This window comes from Miniopterus schreibersii (assembly GCF_964146895.1).
Source record: "Miniopterus schreibersii genome assembly, chromosome: 9".
NCBI lineage: Eukaryota > Metazoa > Chordata > Mammalia > Chiroptera > Miniopteridae > Miniopterus > Miniopterus schreibersii.
Genome location: NC_138118.1, coordinates 43,577,042 through 43,593,582, shown reverse-complemented (window position 1 = coordinate 43,593,582; position 16,541 = coordinate 43,577,042). Strand labels below are relative to the sequence as shown.

Sequence of the window (16,541 nt, the reverse complement as noted above, 5' to 3'; positions counted from 1 at the left end):
TGTCCAGTAAATGGCAGCTAGGATTTTTATTTTTAAAAACACACAAGCAGTTCCCCAGAATCCCTTAAACTGGACCTATAGAATCCAAATCTCTAGGAGGGTCCTGGTGTCTCTACTTTTATAAAGCTTCACAAAGGATTCTCAAAGTGGGCAGGGTTGAGAGCCACTACTTGTATCCAATGAATAGAGGTTCTCAAAGTCCAGTAACTATCAGAGCCACCTGGAGAGCCTGTTTAAAATGTCTGTCCCTGTGCCCCACTCCCTGTTGTGATTTAGTGTGACTGCAGCCTCAGGTGCTAAGTACCTAGGGGGTTTCAACGCACAGTCATCCATATGACCATACTTTGGAAAACTGAAACTGATTCACTCTTGATAACTAATAGCACAGGGACCTTGGTCCCACTCCTTTTATTTTTACTCCTGTCATCCTTAAAGAACCAGGGACAAATGTTGACCAAAGATGCCTAGTGAACCCCAGGCATACTCCTAGAACAGTAACAATGTCCTCTGTCCCCTAAAAGTGGCAGCTCTCCTAAGGCAAGAAAGAGGAACCCAGTGCCTGGTAAAAGTAACAATCATCATAACAAAAGCTCACATCACTGTATGCCAGATAGTATCCCATTTATTTTCACAACAACCCTGAGAGCTACTACTATTACTATTCTAAAAATGAGGAAATTGAGGCTCAGAAAAGTTATCTTTTCTTACTTCTTACTACACAGCTAGTAAATGGCTGAGTCAAGATTTAAATAATGCTCCATGTAACTGCCAAGTCTGTAATGCCAATGCACTTTGTGGTAAAATACACATAATGCAAAATTTACCATTTTAACCATTTTTAAGTGTATAGTTCACTATACAGTCATCCATCTCCAGAACTTTTTCATCTTTCCCAACTAGAACTCTGTACCTATTAAACACTAATTCTCCACTTCCCCCTCCCTCAGTCCTTGGCAACTACCATTTGGCTCAGTCTCTATGAATTTTATTATTCTAGGAACCTCATATAAGTGGAATCACACAGTACTTGCCCCATTGTAGTCCAATATACTCTTAAAAAGAGGCAGAAACAACCTTGGTCTGATAGGACCAAACGAGGAATATGTCTCAGCCATGTTCCATATCCTGGTTAGTGTCATCAGTTTGGGTGTCCTGTCTTCCCATCCCTATCCCACCCCAGGATTCCATGTCTTACTGGTATATTGTGGTTACTGTGTTAGGGACACAGAGCAACCCCACTCCCACCAACACCCAGGGGAAAGTGTCCTTGCACTGTTAATGTTCAGAGAACCACAATTAGCTTCACAGAGCAGGTACACAGGTTCAAAGAGCCCACTACTGAGTCACTCTTATCTTTCCCACTATGGTGACCTAGTGTCACTTTGTCCTGCCCTAGAGAGTATTTATTTGGTTTCCTTTTTTTTCTTTAAGCACCTGATCCCTAAAATTGGCAAGTAAAATTGTGTTATGAAACCACAGGTACAAGGATAAAGCATCTACATAAAAACAAAAGCTTTCCCCACAGCAGAATTCCAGCTTTATGAGGCAACTGGATGAACCAAGGCTAGCCCTGAATGGCAAGGACCCTCAGCCTCAGCCCAATGGCAGGAAGGGATTTCCTGGGCTCTCTTCATTAGCTGAAGAGCCTCGGGGTCCAAATCCAGGTCCATTTGGCTGAAGTGGCCAATCTGAGCTCTGCCACAGAGGAGCAGGAGAGAGCCAGTCAAAGAACCTTATCTGGGAGCCCATCATTGGCAGAACATTGCACCAAGAGTTTTAGGAGAGAAAGACAAGGAAGTCAGTTTTTTAAATTAATTAATTAATTAATTAATTAATTTGTCGTGTTGGTAGGGAGTCAGTTTCTTGACGTTCAGTTTCTGCAACTCAGAAAAAGGCCAACCCATTGGCCAACACTCTCCCTCTCCATTATGGCTACATTTGATTACTATAGTTACAATTAGACTCCCAGTGGTCAAGCCCCACCGGCTCCCTCCCAATCCCTGAGGCAAGACCAAGTATGGACTCCCAAGAAGCACCCCACACATTGGAGGAGCTGGATGTCTCCCCCTTGGGCTCTGTTTTGCCACTGGAGGAACCGTAGGCCCAGGGGAGATCTGCCAGTGTGGTGCTGTGTGGCCTCAGGGAGGAGCAGTCGTCAGCGTGTGGCCGCCCCTCTTACCCTTCAAATGCCATCTGTCTCTGTCACTGTGGTCCAGGGTGTGCTTTAGTTTCTCCCATTTACTCTAGGATTTTCTCAGTGGCTTCTTGTCTGTAATAGTTGTTAGTTGTTCTTCTTGTGAGGAGGAGCAAAGCCAGGAATGACTTACGTCACCATCTTGGTGACGTCACTCTTATTGCAGTCACTAAAGGATTATAGTTTCCAGATGTGACACTGGGCCACCTCAGAGCATGGGGTCCTTGAATAAAAGGGATTTGACCAGAACAGGGTCTCACTGTGTCTGCTACTACCACTTATGTCTACATCTTGTAGACATAATGTCACGAATTAAACAAAGCACCATGAACAAAAGGTTAGCCCAAAAGATATAAATACGATGTACACAGAATACCATACAGTAACCAAATCTGCCTAACTTTTCTAAATCAATTCTGAAGCAGAGACAGCAAGCCCCTGTGAACCACTGGTTAGAGTGAAAGTGGCCTCGCAGTGCTAAGTAATGAGGCAGACCACATGGCACACAGGTCAGAAGCGCCAGGAACCAGACCCTCCTCTGCCCTTCCTGTTTTCTTATCCATAACACGGGAACCCTGAAAGATGCCACTTTGTTCTGTCACGTGCGCCCCCATTTCTGACAAGTCCCATGGGCAATCACACTGCACATAATGCCAATAGTATTTCCAGCCTGACTTTAAACTGAAATCCTTAATGCTTCATTGTGGTACTCTTGACATCAGGGGCCACTGTATAATAAATGCCATCATTATCAGAATTGATGCCTTGGGATCTCCTCCACCCACAGCGAGGGAGGATGGGCCAACCAGAATTAGAACCCGAAGCTCACTACTGTCACTATTTTTTGCAGAATAGAGCTGGAGGTTTGGAGGAGTCACCTGGGAAACCGTTGGAGGAAAGTTCTTTGAGAGACAGAGTCTTCTCCCTCTTTATATCCTCCCAAATGTTGCCCAGCATGAGGGGATAGTCGCAGCTTTGTATATGATTGCTGAGTATCCAGTAAGACCAACTCACTGGAATGTACGCCTAAAACATAGTTGCAGAATATTTCCGTGAATATCTTAGTGTATTTTTCTTGTGTTCTTGCATTTCCAGCCTCACTTTACACCAAGGATGCTCTCTCAGGGTACCTTTGCTCCCTAGGGGTGGGCCTTGGTAATGTATAGTACATTTTTGGTTGTTTCAAATTGGGGGAGGGGGAGGTGCTTTTGGAATCCATTAGTAGAGGCTAGAGATACTGCTAAACATCTTACAATGCACAGGGCAGTCCCTGCCACAAAGAAGTAGTGCCACTGCTGAGAACGTTGATACTACTCTTTGCTTTGCTATCTTCACTCTAATCAACACACACTCTTTAGGCTCTAGAACATTGTATATTCTCTCACACTTGGCGCCTTCACACGTTTTTCCCTTAATTCCACCCTGCCCAGTCCTGCACATGGTTAACTTCCATTCCTCAGGAAGGCCTTCACTGAACTCCTAACCTAAATTAGGTCCTCCTGCCAAGCCTTCTAATAGCAAGCACCCCATTCCCCTTTTAGAGTACTCCCCACAGACACCATGACTTTGTAATATTGTCTTCGCTGCTAGGGTGGAAGCGCCATGAGGCAGAGGCTGCACTTTTTTGCTGCTGTGGCCCTGGGCCTAGCCAAGTGCTGGCACACTGTGAGAGTCACTTAGTCTCATACATGATGGAGGCCAAGAAAGAAGGAGTGGGTATTAAAAACCAAGCAAGACACTCAGAGGCTTCAATAATTGTTCCACTATGCAGGCACCAAAAAGAGAATGTGGCAGCACCTTATGAATCGATATGGAGCCCTACCCTTTAGAATTTTGTAACTTGAACATTATTTAAAAAATAAGAAGCATTTGAGTGTGTGTGTGTGTGTGTGTGTGTGTGTATGTAACAGTCTACGTCTTCTAGAGATAAAAAAAATTATTCTTATAGAATGAGGTTATGATGAGAACCCAGCACATCACATACAGTGTCCCAGAGTGTGCCCATCCTGCCTAAGTTCCTGTTTTGGAAGAAGCCAGAGCCACATTTTCTCCACGTGAGAAGCCAGGCACAAAGAAATACGTGTATGTAAAGAGATACTCATTTAAAGCTTTATATTTTCAAAACTAGATGGTTTTGAAAAAGTTCTTTCTCAGCTTTTCTGTCCTGGCCATGGTGCTCCCCCTTCTCCATTGGCTGGATGCAACAGTAAAGCTTATTCGTTCTCCAAGCCCTTACTTCTTATCATCTTTCCTCCCTACCACCGTTAGGCCATTCCACCTCTCCTTCCTTTCATCCCAAACGCTGGGCAAGAGAAGAGAGATGATAATGAAATGTCAAAGTGAACAAATGTTGCCGCTTGCTAGCGGAAGGGGAGGAAGGTAGGCTTAATGGAAAAAGAAGTTGAAATTAATGGTCAAATGAGGTTTATCTGTGTAATCTGTGGATGTGGTGTCTTCCCAACTCCTATTAACACAGATAACGGAGTTGTCTGCATAAGGATAAGGGGAGGCCCTCCAGAGTTTCCCATAAATCTCTACCACTTGTCGCTGGCTCCCCTGGCTTGGATTCTAAGAACACTTTATTCTTAACAGGTCAGTCGCCATCTTTTCCTCCAATTTGCTCCCATCCAGCCATAACTGCAAAACTCCTAAACCTGAGCTGAATGTGTTCCCACATTCCCTGTGTCATCCCGTGTTCCAGCCCAATTCCACCAGCATCTCAGGAGGAAAGCAAACTCTTATAGTCACAGCAAGATCTTACTGGCTCCAGAACAGTTTTCAAATGGGAAGCAGTCCACAAGTTTACCTACATCAAATCAAAACATCTGGGAACATTAAAACACAGACAAATGCCCGAAGTAACTAGTGTGGGTTTCCAAAAGACCAAACGAGGATCTACTAAGGATTTTCTTTTCTCAGTGATCAGATAAAACAACTTATTGATCATTTTAAAAGTTATTTTAGACCTCCCAGACCTAGAAAGATTTTGTAAACCCTTCTTAGCCACAGGCCAACTGCCTAAGTATTTTCTCTAGCTCTTGATATAATTTACCAATGACTACATATTAACTGCACTCCATTAAACTTGGTTTTTAAAAATCATTACCTTTATAAAATTATAACATGCCTTACTCTAAAAATGAGATTTCTGATAGCTTATCTTTTCCATTCATCACTGATTAAAAGTCCCAGTTAATTATAATTAAGTTTCATAGAACTAGCTTCATTAATAAATGATGATGATAATCATAATAACATTAAAAAAAATAAAGGCAAACATCCATCTGCTAAGCCCTTCTGTATTATCTCAGTTAATCCTCACAACAACCCTGCTATTATCTGTTTTATATAATCCAGGGCACTTAGGAACCATATGCACCCTGCTCTGCATTCATGAATTGATGTTCTGAAAAAAAAAAAAAAAAAAAAAATGCCCTGGCTGGGTAGCTCAGCTGGCTGGAGCAATGTCCTGTACACCAAAAGGTTTGGGTTTGATCCTCGGTTGGGGTGTGTACGGGAGGCAAGTAATCAATGTTTCTCTCTCTCCCTCTTTCTCTCTAAAATCAACAAACATATCCTTGGGTGAGGATTAAAAAAAAATTCAGGTGAGGCAATTAGAATAGGGGAACATCTTTCTAAATCATAGTTTTTTTCCCAATTAGCTTGAAAAAAACTGTTCAGATAAATCTACAAAGCTAGAGAGAAAATTATTTTAAAAGGTTAGTTAGATGAATGGCCTTCCTTGGAATTCTCTATCATAAATGCATTTCATATTTTAGATTAGGCTAACAAGGTTTCTGGGACCCCCTTCTCTCAGAAAATCTAAATGCCTGACTCAGCCAAGCTGACCTAGGTCAACTCACTCTCCCCTGAGAGGAACACATCACCCTGGGTTTGGACTCAAACCTTCAGTCATTCCAAAGCCCTAAAGGTCACATACCATTCACAAACTATTTGTAGTAGAATATGCTTGTGTATGAGATGCAGTGATTTTTGCCACCAAGAGATTATAAAATGAGAAAATAAGCCCAGTATGTAGTAAGTTTTTTTGTTTTAGTTTTTTCCTCAAAATCAGCCTGTCTGGTATGACTGTCTCAAGTGTAGTTACGTTCAATAGAGAAACTTAGGTTCAGAGGTGTTAAAGGGACTTTGGATGATGTTTAACCCCATATCCTTACTTTACATGTGAGAGAAGAGGCCCAGAGAAGGGAAGTGATGTTCCCAAGGTCATATGTGGGAACTTACGAAGCTGACTCAAATCCTTCTCTCCTGATCCTTTCACCATGCCAGGCTGCCCTCGGCATAACCTCATATGACCACATCCAAGCATGGAATTAGCAACATCTTCTGAACCCAGGTGATGATTTGGCAAGGTTCAAAAGTATTTTCCAAATTCCTCTTTACTGTAATTTTAGTTAACTTTGAATGAAACAATAACATTGATGTAAAGACTTTATTAGAGGGATTTCAAAGCATTCAGTTAACACTTCCTACTGATATAGGTGGAGAACAGAAGCACAAAAAGGTGAAAGGAATGAGGAATGGAGAAGAATTATGTGACAATAATCAGGTTATTTTAGAAGTCTGCAAGTCTTTCCTGTGTCTTTTGAAGTTGTGGCCAGATAGAGACAGAAGGCAAAATGATTGTTTTTTCACATTTCCAAACTAACTTCCCTCCCTGAGCCTACTCAATAAAAATACTGTATCACAATAATGTTCACAGTAACATTATTCACTACAGTTAAAGATGGAAACAAGCCAAGTCTTCATCAACAGATTGATGGATAAACAAAACATAGTATATACACACAATGGAATATTATTCAGCCATAAAAAGGAATGAAATTCTGACATATGCTGCAACATGGATGAACCATGAAAACATTATGCTAAGTGAAATAAGCCTGTCACAAAGGGACAAATATTGCATGATATATACATATATATCATATATCTCATATATATAATTATTCATAGTATTTAGAAAACTTCATAGAGACGAAATAGAGTAGAGATTACCAAGGCTGAGGGGGAGAGGGGAATGGGGAGTTAGTATATCATGGGCATAGGATTTCTGGTTGGGATAATAAAAAAGCCTGGGAAATGAACAGTGGTAATTGTTGTACAACACTGTGAGTGTACTTAGTACCACTGAATTGTATACTTTAAAATGCTTAAAATGGTAAATTTTATATTATGTTTATTTTATCACAATAAAAAAATCATATCAAAATCTGGATTATAGCTTGGCTGGTACCAAGAAATCCCCTGGTTTGATTCCCAATCAGGGCATGTGCTCAGGTTGCAGGCTCAATCCCCACCAGGGGTATGCGCAGGAGGCAGTAGATTGATGTTGATGCATTGATGTTTCTATCTGTCCCTCTCCATTCCCCTCTCTCTCTAAAATCAATAAAAACATACTTTTAAAAAAATCTGGATTATATCCTTTCAATTCTCAATTGCTATTCATTCATTGCTATTAAAGCCCACATTTCTTCTCAAAACCTGCTTACTACCAACAGTGTTATGGTCATCTATGCATGCTCACACACATAAATAAATATAATCACACCTAAATCACTTTGTGTCCTGCAGAGACCCATCCACAAACACATATCCATTCTGAGACCACCTTCATGACTCCAACAAGAAAGCTCATGGCAAGACTAATGCAACCAGTGTTTCTGGAGATCCTGGCAACCAAATACCCTGACAGAATCCCAGCTCGACCCTTAAATTCTTCATCATGGTGGGAGGTGGGGGGGGGATATATATTTAGTGTATGTGTACTCTATCTGTAAAGAAAACTTTGTGCATATACCAAGAAGACCTCCAGGAATAGCTAACCCAAGTCTGCTCCACCAGACCCATGAACAAAGAGATTTTAGCCCATACATGGTTGTTTGGTGAACTCAGCAATTGTATGTTACAGTGAACAGCAGTGTCCTTAATGCAAATGCATATGCATATAATTGGGAGCTAAATCTTTGTACCTTTACAGGACAAAGGATATAATAAGCAGAATGTACCACTTGTGAATTCTGAGCAAAGGAGAGCTTTTCATTTTTCCTTAAAAGAATCGATTTCTCATAAGGCAAAGATAATTTGAGAACAAGTCTTTTGAAATAGAAGCAGGGAGGAGGGTGCAGAATATGAGTTTTGTGTTATAGTTATACTTGATCACCAGGCCTGAGAGGTACCAATCCTGTGCCATACCATGACCTTTACTCAACTTTAATTTAAAGGTTTTCACAGCCTCATCTTCTTTCATGGAAACCTTTCCATTGCCAGGGTCTGATAACTGAGTCCATCAGCTTTTAAAGATCTCAAGAGTTTGTAAAGAAAACAATCTCTAATGATACTTCCCATTGCCAACACTTATGGACATTTAGCACCAATAAGTTGCTACTTGTAAGATGTCCACTTGATTTCATTCCCTTGTGCATCCTAAAGACATGTCAAGATCACAGTAAGATATTTAGAGGCAACATCTTTAGAATAAGGTTTCATTCCCAATCAAAGTGCTTAATTAGCAGAACCACTATGCTAGAGAACTGTCCTTGAATATGCATGCATTTTAACCTCCATGTTATTTTTCTGAAGCTCAAATTTTCCTCTCACTGATGGTCAGGAAATGATTATGCACGGAAAACCAACTGTCATAGGTGTCAATCCACAAAATAAGTTCCATCTTTCTAAGCAGGTTTCAGCTCCCTTAGAGGATGATATCCTGGTTTATGAGGGAGATCATTCTTTGGAATATAATAGCCTTTTCTCCATTCATTTGGGACGAGCAATGCTCCTATGGCCTAGTTACGGCTAAACTCTTTCAACGCTCCCCACCAATCTCTTCTGGCCCCTCGCGCCATCTTCCCACCCCCAATTTCAGCCAACCATGTTTATAAGACATCAGATAGTGAATCACAGTTCAAATTAACCCATCCATTTGTTCAGCAGAAAGTGGCCTCTGAAGTTGCTCCATGTGGAGCCCATAGGCCAGAGTTACATATGGCAGGCTTGCAAACATGAACAGGATATGACTTATTTATGATGACCATGTGTGTTTGATGCCCAGTTCCAGCAGGCTGTGGCTTTACTTGCCTGCCTTAGTCTAGGATGACCTATCTACTTATTGAGTTCCATTTCAGGTACTATATTTCCAGGCTGGGGAAACAGAGATGGGTGACAGGCTAGGCGGCTGCTCACACAGATTCCCCTAACCCTGCTGGCCACATAACAGTCTGTGACCAAGCAAAAAGTGGGCAAATGTAACTTGCTGCAAAGGTTTGCACGTACAGTGGTTTTCAGTGGAGAGTGGAGAAGTAGCTGATAGAATGACTGACCATGTGGGGTTCATTAAACTGTTGTGTATTTACCCACAAGGAAGGCTGGGATGCTTGTGAGGGAAGCCCCTCTCCTCATTTCACAGATTTTGACCCCCCACCTTTGGCAATGATGCTGCAAATGTGAATGGCAGATAGGCATCAGAAGGTCCAAACGTGGACTGCAACTGAAGTGCAGTAAACTTCTGCCTCCAACAGTCACCCCCTCTTTACCCCCCCACCCCAGTTGTATTTATACTTTGAAAGAAGTTAACACGAAGCAGGAGACACCTGGGCGTGCTCAATTTTTGACAAGCCTTAGTCACTCTGTACCCAGCAGAACAATTCACATTATAGTCGAAATCCTGTGAAGATTTCTGCCACACATGCTAACACTAAAATGCCAGTAGCTCCACTTACCTTCTTTATTAAGCCTCATAACCTCCCTGCTTTTTCCACCCTCTTTTCCAGCCTCTTCTAAATCTACATCTGCAGATGAAAAAGAAAAAGAAAAAAGAAAATAAGGGAAAAAAGCGAAAAAAAGGAGGAAAAAAGCCATAGTCAAGGGGGGGGGGAGGGAGAGTGTTTATTTGCAAACAGATTGATATAAATACTGTACATGAAAATCTTTCCAAAATTGACAATGCGACGTTTTCTCCCAAGTCCGGATTTCCATCTACCTAGCCCAGATAGGTACCAAAAAACTATGCAAGCAGCAACAGAGTAGCCTTTTAAACAGATACACCATGGAGCTGTGAAAGCCCACCCCGCGGGCTGCCACGGGGAGCCGGGCACAGACAGACAGACAGACAGCCCTGGCAGCAGGGCCTCTCTCTGTGCATTGATGATCTGTCTCTGTGTGTATTTATTTAGAGAGAGAGGGAGAAGCATGGAGGACACCGGGGGCCACTCTCTCTCTCACACACACACTTTTTCCCAGTGGCTCTAGGTGAATGGAAAGGTTACAGGATAATAAAAGGAGGAGGAGGCGGTGGGGTTCTTACTGTCGGAGCAGTGTAATTTGGCGGCGTCGATCCAGGAGGACCAGGGTTTGCCCAGAAACGCCTCCGGACTGGGCACTTTGCGATCCAGTGTCGCCATTGCTCTTCCTTCTTGTTGCTTTTTCCCTGTTCCTTCGGCAGCAGCAGCCGAGAGACACGGGATTCGAGAACGCTCCGACGTCATCTTCGGAACGTTCCGACATTGAGTGTTCTGAAGGGGGGAGGGCTGGGAGGAGGGAGGCGGGGAGGAGGAGAGAGAGGAGGAGCCGGCGCCCGAGCGCCCGCAGCCGGCGGGGCTCCGCTCGCGCGCACGGCCGCCAGAGGCAGCAGAGAGGCGCCTGCAGCTCGGCGCCGGTCCTCCGGGGAGGGGCCGCGCGGAAAGGCCCGCGCCAGGTGCCGGGGACCAGAGGGTGCCGCGCGCCCGGGCCCCGAGATGCTGCGCCGCCGCCGCCGCCGCCGCCGCCTGCACCCAGAGGTCCGGAGGGGCCGGGCCGGGGCGGGGGGCCAGGCCGGGGCGCGGGGAGCAGGCCGGGGAGAGGCACGACCTGGGCCGTAGGAACGGTGGTCTTTCCCGCAGAGTTGCCGCTAGAGGACTTAAAGTTTTTGCCCGCAGCCAGTCCAGGGTGCCCTGCCCTCGCCAGGTCCCTGGCGCCCCCAGCGAGGCTCCTCCACAAGCATTCCCACGGCTTGGGGGGGAGGAGACGAGCAGGTTTGCAACCTCCCCCCACCACTTCCACGACCCAGCCAGGAAAGGGACCCTGGTGACCTCGCATCCCAGTCACTGCCCCCTTTACCCTTCCTTCTCTTACACGGCGGACCTGTGGACCGTGGAGGATTCTGTGAATGCTGAGACCGGAGAGTAGATGGAAGTGGTTCTAAAAAGCAGGTGAGTTTGGGGCGAGAGAAGCTGCCCTCCTGTCTCAGGCTGTGGGACACGCAAGGCTCAAAACTCAGCGCCGGGTGCCCCCAGATGCTCCTTGCAGTGCGCGCCTCCTGCTCGCACAGAACCACTGCGTAGACTGCGCTCCGGGATCTCCATAGCGGGAGAGCGAATTCACCCGCTCCCGCCCACCCAGCCTCAAGGAATTTTCTGCGCTCCCTACGGTGAGTGGAGGGTGGCCGGGACCAGCGTATGAAACCTACAGCCAGAAATCTGATTCCCAGGAGAATTCATTTTAGGTTTAACTGCTCTAGCCAGCTAGATAGGAAGAGTTAGATTTCCCCTGGATTTTGGACCTTTGATGTTTTGATTGAGATTTCCCCGCTCTCCCCAGAGGTAGGCAATAAAGGCCTTAAAAGGTCTCCTGGTATCTCTTTTTAAAAACCTCTTTGTTTACTCTGACTTACCTAAAACGTGCCCCCCCCCTCCCCGACATATTTTCCTTCTATTTCCCCAGCACCCTTTTCATTCTTACTACTTATGTTCTCCCATGTCTGAAGTGCACTGATTTGAAGTTGCTCTGTACTTGAGTTCTGCCCTGGCTTTGCCATCCAATTTCTGTGCACTTGGCCTCCTGTATCTCAGAGCCACGGTTAGGATGGGCAATGGAGGAGGAACCTTAGCCTTCATTTGTGATGTTTGTGTGAATGGGCTTGTTTATTTTGTCAGACCCAGATAAATTTCATTTGCCTTTGCACATAGGGACCACTAAGTGGCCAAGGTGCCACTGGGTGGAGAATTCTCATTTTAAGGACTGGTGGTGTTAACAAATATTTATTACTTATTGACCTCTTATGTATGCTAGACTCTGTGATTAACATTTCCTTCCTTCCTCCCTCCCTCCCTCCCCCCTTTACCTCTCTCTCTCTCTCTCTCCCTCCTCCCCTTTACCTCTCTCCCTCTCTCTCTTCCTTTCTCCCTCTCTCTCCCATCCATCCATCCATCCATCCATCCATCCATCCATCCATCCATCCATCCAACAAATACTGCCTATAATGGACCAGCCACCTGCAGCAGAGGAAAACAAATGAGACCTAGCCCAGTTTTTGGGGAGATGCAGTCTGGTGGTCTTTGTGGAAGGAGGGAGGTATGAAACTTATCAACTCCTTGGGAAAATAAGACTTGTAGACAGCTACTGCCAGGCCAGGGTGGTAAATGCGTGACTCAGAGCTGCGCCTGTTCATAGGAGGAACTGAAATGTAGTTTGGAGTGATCAGAAAATGTGTCACTGAGAAAATGGGATATGCTTTGCATCTTGGAAATTGGGAAGGATTTATAATGGTAAGGTGAAGACTGGTTTTGCCAAGGGAGGAGAAATGATGGTATTAGCAGAGGCTTCCAGCTGTGTATAAGTGTGGTGTATTTAGATGCTGAGTGTGGTTTACCTGGGATGGTGGGTTACTGTTGGGGGTGATAAGTTTGTATAGTCAGGCCTGGGTCAAATTATGGAAGGCACTGAATGGTAGCCTAAAGAGTTGGGGTTTTGTTTGACAATGGGGAGCCATTACAGGGGCTTTCTGTAGCATAAGGATAAGTAGAAAGTATGACTTAGGAAGATTACCCTGGCCTTGATGTCCAGGATGTATATTGCACTCTGGAAGCTCGTTAGGAAAGTAGTGCTACACTATTGATAGTATAGTGTGAAGAAATGAAGACTTGAACTTTGGTGCTCCCATGAAGTAGAGAAAAAGAGACAGGTATGAGACTCTATGGAGAAAGCACCTCATCAGAGGGTATGTTGTATGTTTGGATTTTGGGAGAATGAGAAAGAGAGAGCTTCAAGGCATACATAGTTAGATCCTGGGACATTTTCCCCTTCCCCTCCTTTCTGATTTTCCTTCTGCTTTGGTGTTTATTCCTCTGTTGTGCTTGCAAGGGAAAATGTGGTTGGTAGCTTCTAAGATGACCCCAATGATCCCCATATCCTGGTATTCATACTCTTGTGTGATCCCCTCTTCACTGTGGGCTGAACCTAATGACTTGCTTCTAACAAACTATGGCAAGAATGATGGGATGTCACTTATGAGGTTAGGTTACAAAAAGACAGTGGCTTCTGCCTTGCAGTCATTGGCTTGCTCTAAGAGAGCCCACTGTCATATTGTGAGCTGCCTTAGGGAGAGAGGCGCATGTGGCAAGAAACTGAGGGAGGCCTCTGACTAACAGTCAGCAAGGAGCTGAGGCCCTTAATCCAATAGCCAGTGAGGTGCTGAATCCTTTAAGCCGCCAGGTGAGTGAGTTTGAAGTTTATCTTCCTCCAAATGAACCTGGAGATTAGACCATAGCACTGGCCCACACCTGTGAGAGACCTTGAGGCGGAGGCACCAAGCTAAGCCTTGCCTGTATTCCTGACCCACATAAACTGTGAGACGTTTGTCATTTTATTTTTTTCCTTTCTAAAAAAAATTGAATTTATTGGGGTGACATTGGTTAATAATATCATACAGGTTTCAGGTGTACAGTTCTACAATACATCATCTGTATATTGTGTGGTGTGTTCACCATCCCAAGTCAAGTCTCCTTCCATCACCATTTATCCCCCTCTTACCCTCTCCTCCCTCCCTCCCCTCTAGTAATGACCATATACTATTGCCTGTCTATGAGGTGCTTTTTGTTTTGTTTTTGCTTAACCCCTTCACCGTTTTCACTCCCCCCACTACCCCATCCTCTTGGCTGGCTGTGAGTCTGTTTTTATTTTGTTTATTTGTTTATTTTCACCTCCGTATAGCACTTTTCTAGCCAACAGTTGGAGAACTGTCATCTTCATTCCTAACTCCCACCCCTGCAGACTCCTGCTGTATCTTTCTCTATCATACTCATCACTTTCTAGTAGATCTTAAAATCGGCCTCTTTATTTTAATGTCTCAGAGGGAAGGTGGGGTGGGGGAGTGGGCGGGGAGAGATTAATAAAAAAACTTACATGTTTATAAGCATAACTCATGGACACAGACATTGGTCTGGGGAAGGCCTGGGGGTGGGGTAGATGGGGAGTGGAGGCAATCAATGGGGGTAAAAGGGAACATCTGTTTATAAAAAAAGAAAGTTTAATTGAGCGTCTGCTATAAACTAAGTGTTGTTCCAGGCTCTGGGGATATAACAGGAAACAAAACAGACCAGATGCCTTTAATGGAGTTCGTATTCTAGTTGGAAGAGATGTTTGGCATTTTAAATTATTGACTTTTGGAGTAACTTGTTACATAGTAATATATAACTACTACCGCATGACTTGAGTATAAAGTGATTGGATAACAAAAAATAAGTTTAACAGAGGAAAAGTCTGAGCAGTGTTCCCTTGTTCCTCTTTTGAGCCTTCTGTGAATTGTGTATCATCTTTCCCCCAACATTTTTTGCCAGCTTTGTGGAACTGGTTTACACTAGTATCTCCTATACTCTGAGTTTTGTAATTTATCTTTATCCTTTAGATACCCAAGTTTTTGCTCTTTAAATTCAATTACTACTTTGTAGAAAGAATTCTTCAATGACAAGATCATAATGTAACTTTGGAAACAGGTCTATTGACAGCAATGCCATCACACTGGTAGTTGTTACAATCCTGCCCTCCTCGAGGTGTGTGGAATACATAATGATGAAGGGACGTAAACCTAGTGGCTGAGAGTCAGTGACTTGATCTTTCAGAAAATTCTGTCTCCTCTCCTGGGAGCCACTTTAAACCACTCAAAAAATCAAAGTGTCTTTTCCTTAGGTGAAGTCAGTGCATCTCAGTTGCAGAGAAACAAGGCAGTGGTTCCCTATTTTAACATTAGTTTACTCTCCCAGCTGAGTCTTTCAGGTAGAGGTTATTTCTGCACAGCACCCTGAAGATGGTATGACAGCCTAAATATTATTCTCGTCTAATTGAGAGGATTTTACTTTGCAACATAGTAAAAAATGGGCTGGACTCTACAAGCGATTTAGCATCTCTACAAAAGAAGACCAGATACATTGCCATTTTAACTGTTAATGAGAACAAGCGTACATTATTGCTGTTAGAGTTATGGAGTATAATTGTAGAGTTTCTATTCTAAGCCTTCCACAGGTTCTCCACTGACTACAGAGATAATAATGCCAAATTTGTGAAACTATAACCCACTGATCACTTTGTAAATACAATAACGTGACTGTCAATTGAATTATGCTGCTAGGAACCAGAGGTAAAGAAAGCACTGCTCATCAAACTACTAGTCTTTCATACTTGACTTTAGATGAAAATTGAGGTCAGTTGGGTGTAGTATTCAGGTCAACATGGTGCATCTATATTATTATATAAACATCTATACTTACATGTCAACTATGTGTATTGCAAATTTATCACAGACTTGAATTCCTTTTGATAGTAAGTAGTTATAAACATTGTTAGTCACAACGAGAATCTTATACATTCTTAATAGTAATAAATTGACCTGCAAAGCAGCAATTTAAAGCATGTTAACATAATGTCTGTGTGATAAAACTATCTAGCAAAGACATAACACCTCCTCATGATCAATGTTTAGGAAGATAAAATAAATGTAAATAATTTTATTGTTTTATTTTTCTTAGAAAAATGACAGTGGTTGGTTTAATTATAAAGGAGACTCTTCCATAGACCAAATAAAGAAATCAGTGCTGTAAAGATGACAATGGGATATACTTACTTAATTTGAATAACACCTGGTTCTATAGAAATGTGCATCGAATACATAGCCTATTTAGTCTGATTCATGTGCTCTTTCACCACATTATTGAAAAAAAGAAAAGAGGGAATATTAGCTCTCTCATTTTAGGATATTAAACTCCTGCTGGGGTCTAGGCGCTGTGTGCACAACCCACTTCCTACCTAGACTGTTGTTGAGAGTTACCTGGAGGCAATGAGGAGAAAATGACATGTTCCATTAAAATGAGGCATCCTTGGAATTGTTTGATGTTCTTTGCCTTAATTGAATTCATCTATCCCATCTGCCACTCTTCTCTCTAAATTTATTTCCCTAACCCACTCTCTCAGAGAATTGTAATTTGGGGGAAATTTGTTACATACGCTGTTCCCTTTTATATAAGCTCTTTGCATCTGGAGGGCAGGTGTGCTTTCTCCCTGGCCTTGTTAGACAAGG

The 16,541-nt window shown here is 43.4% G+C and overlaps 1 protein-coding gene across 4 annotated transcripts in view; it reads right to left on the bottom strand.

Annotated features, from left to right (window-relative positions):
- ATXN7L1 (ataxin 7 like 1) overlaps positions 1-10,701 on the bottom strand; it is a gene marked incomplete at its 5' end in the record, with an annotated part of 234,863 nt that extends 224,162 nt beyond the window's left edge. For all 4 annotated transcript variants that reach the window (XM_081147541.1, XM_081147535.1, XM_081147536.1 and 1 more), the window contains 2 exons: positions 9,937-10,005; positions 10,521-10,701. In XM_081147541.1, the coding sequence (XP_081003667.1) occupies positions 9,937-10,005; positions 10,521-10,701 (250 nt within the window). The remainder of the gene's footprint in view (positions 1-9,936; positions 10,006-10,520) is intronic.
- Between the last annotated feature and the right edge of the window lie 5,840 nt (positions 10,702-16,541).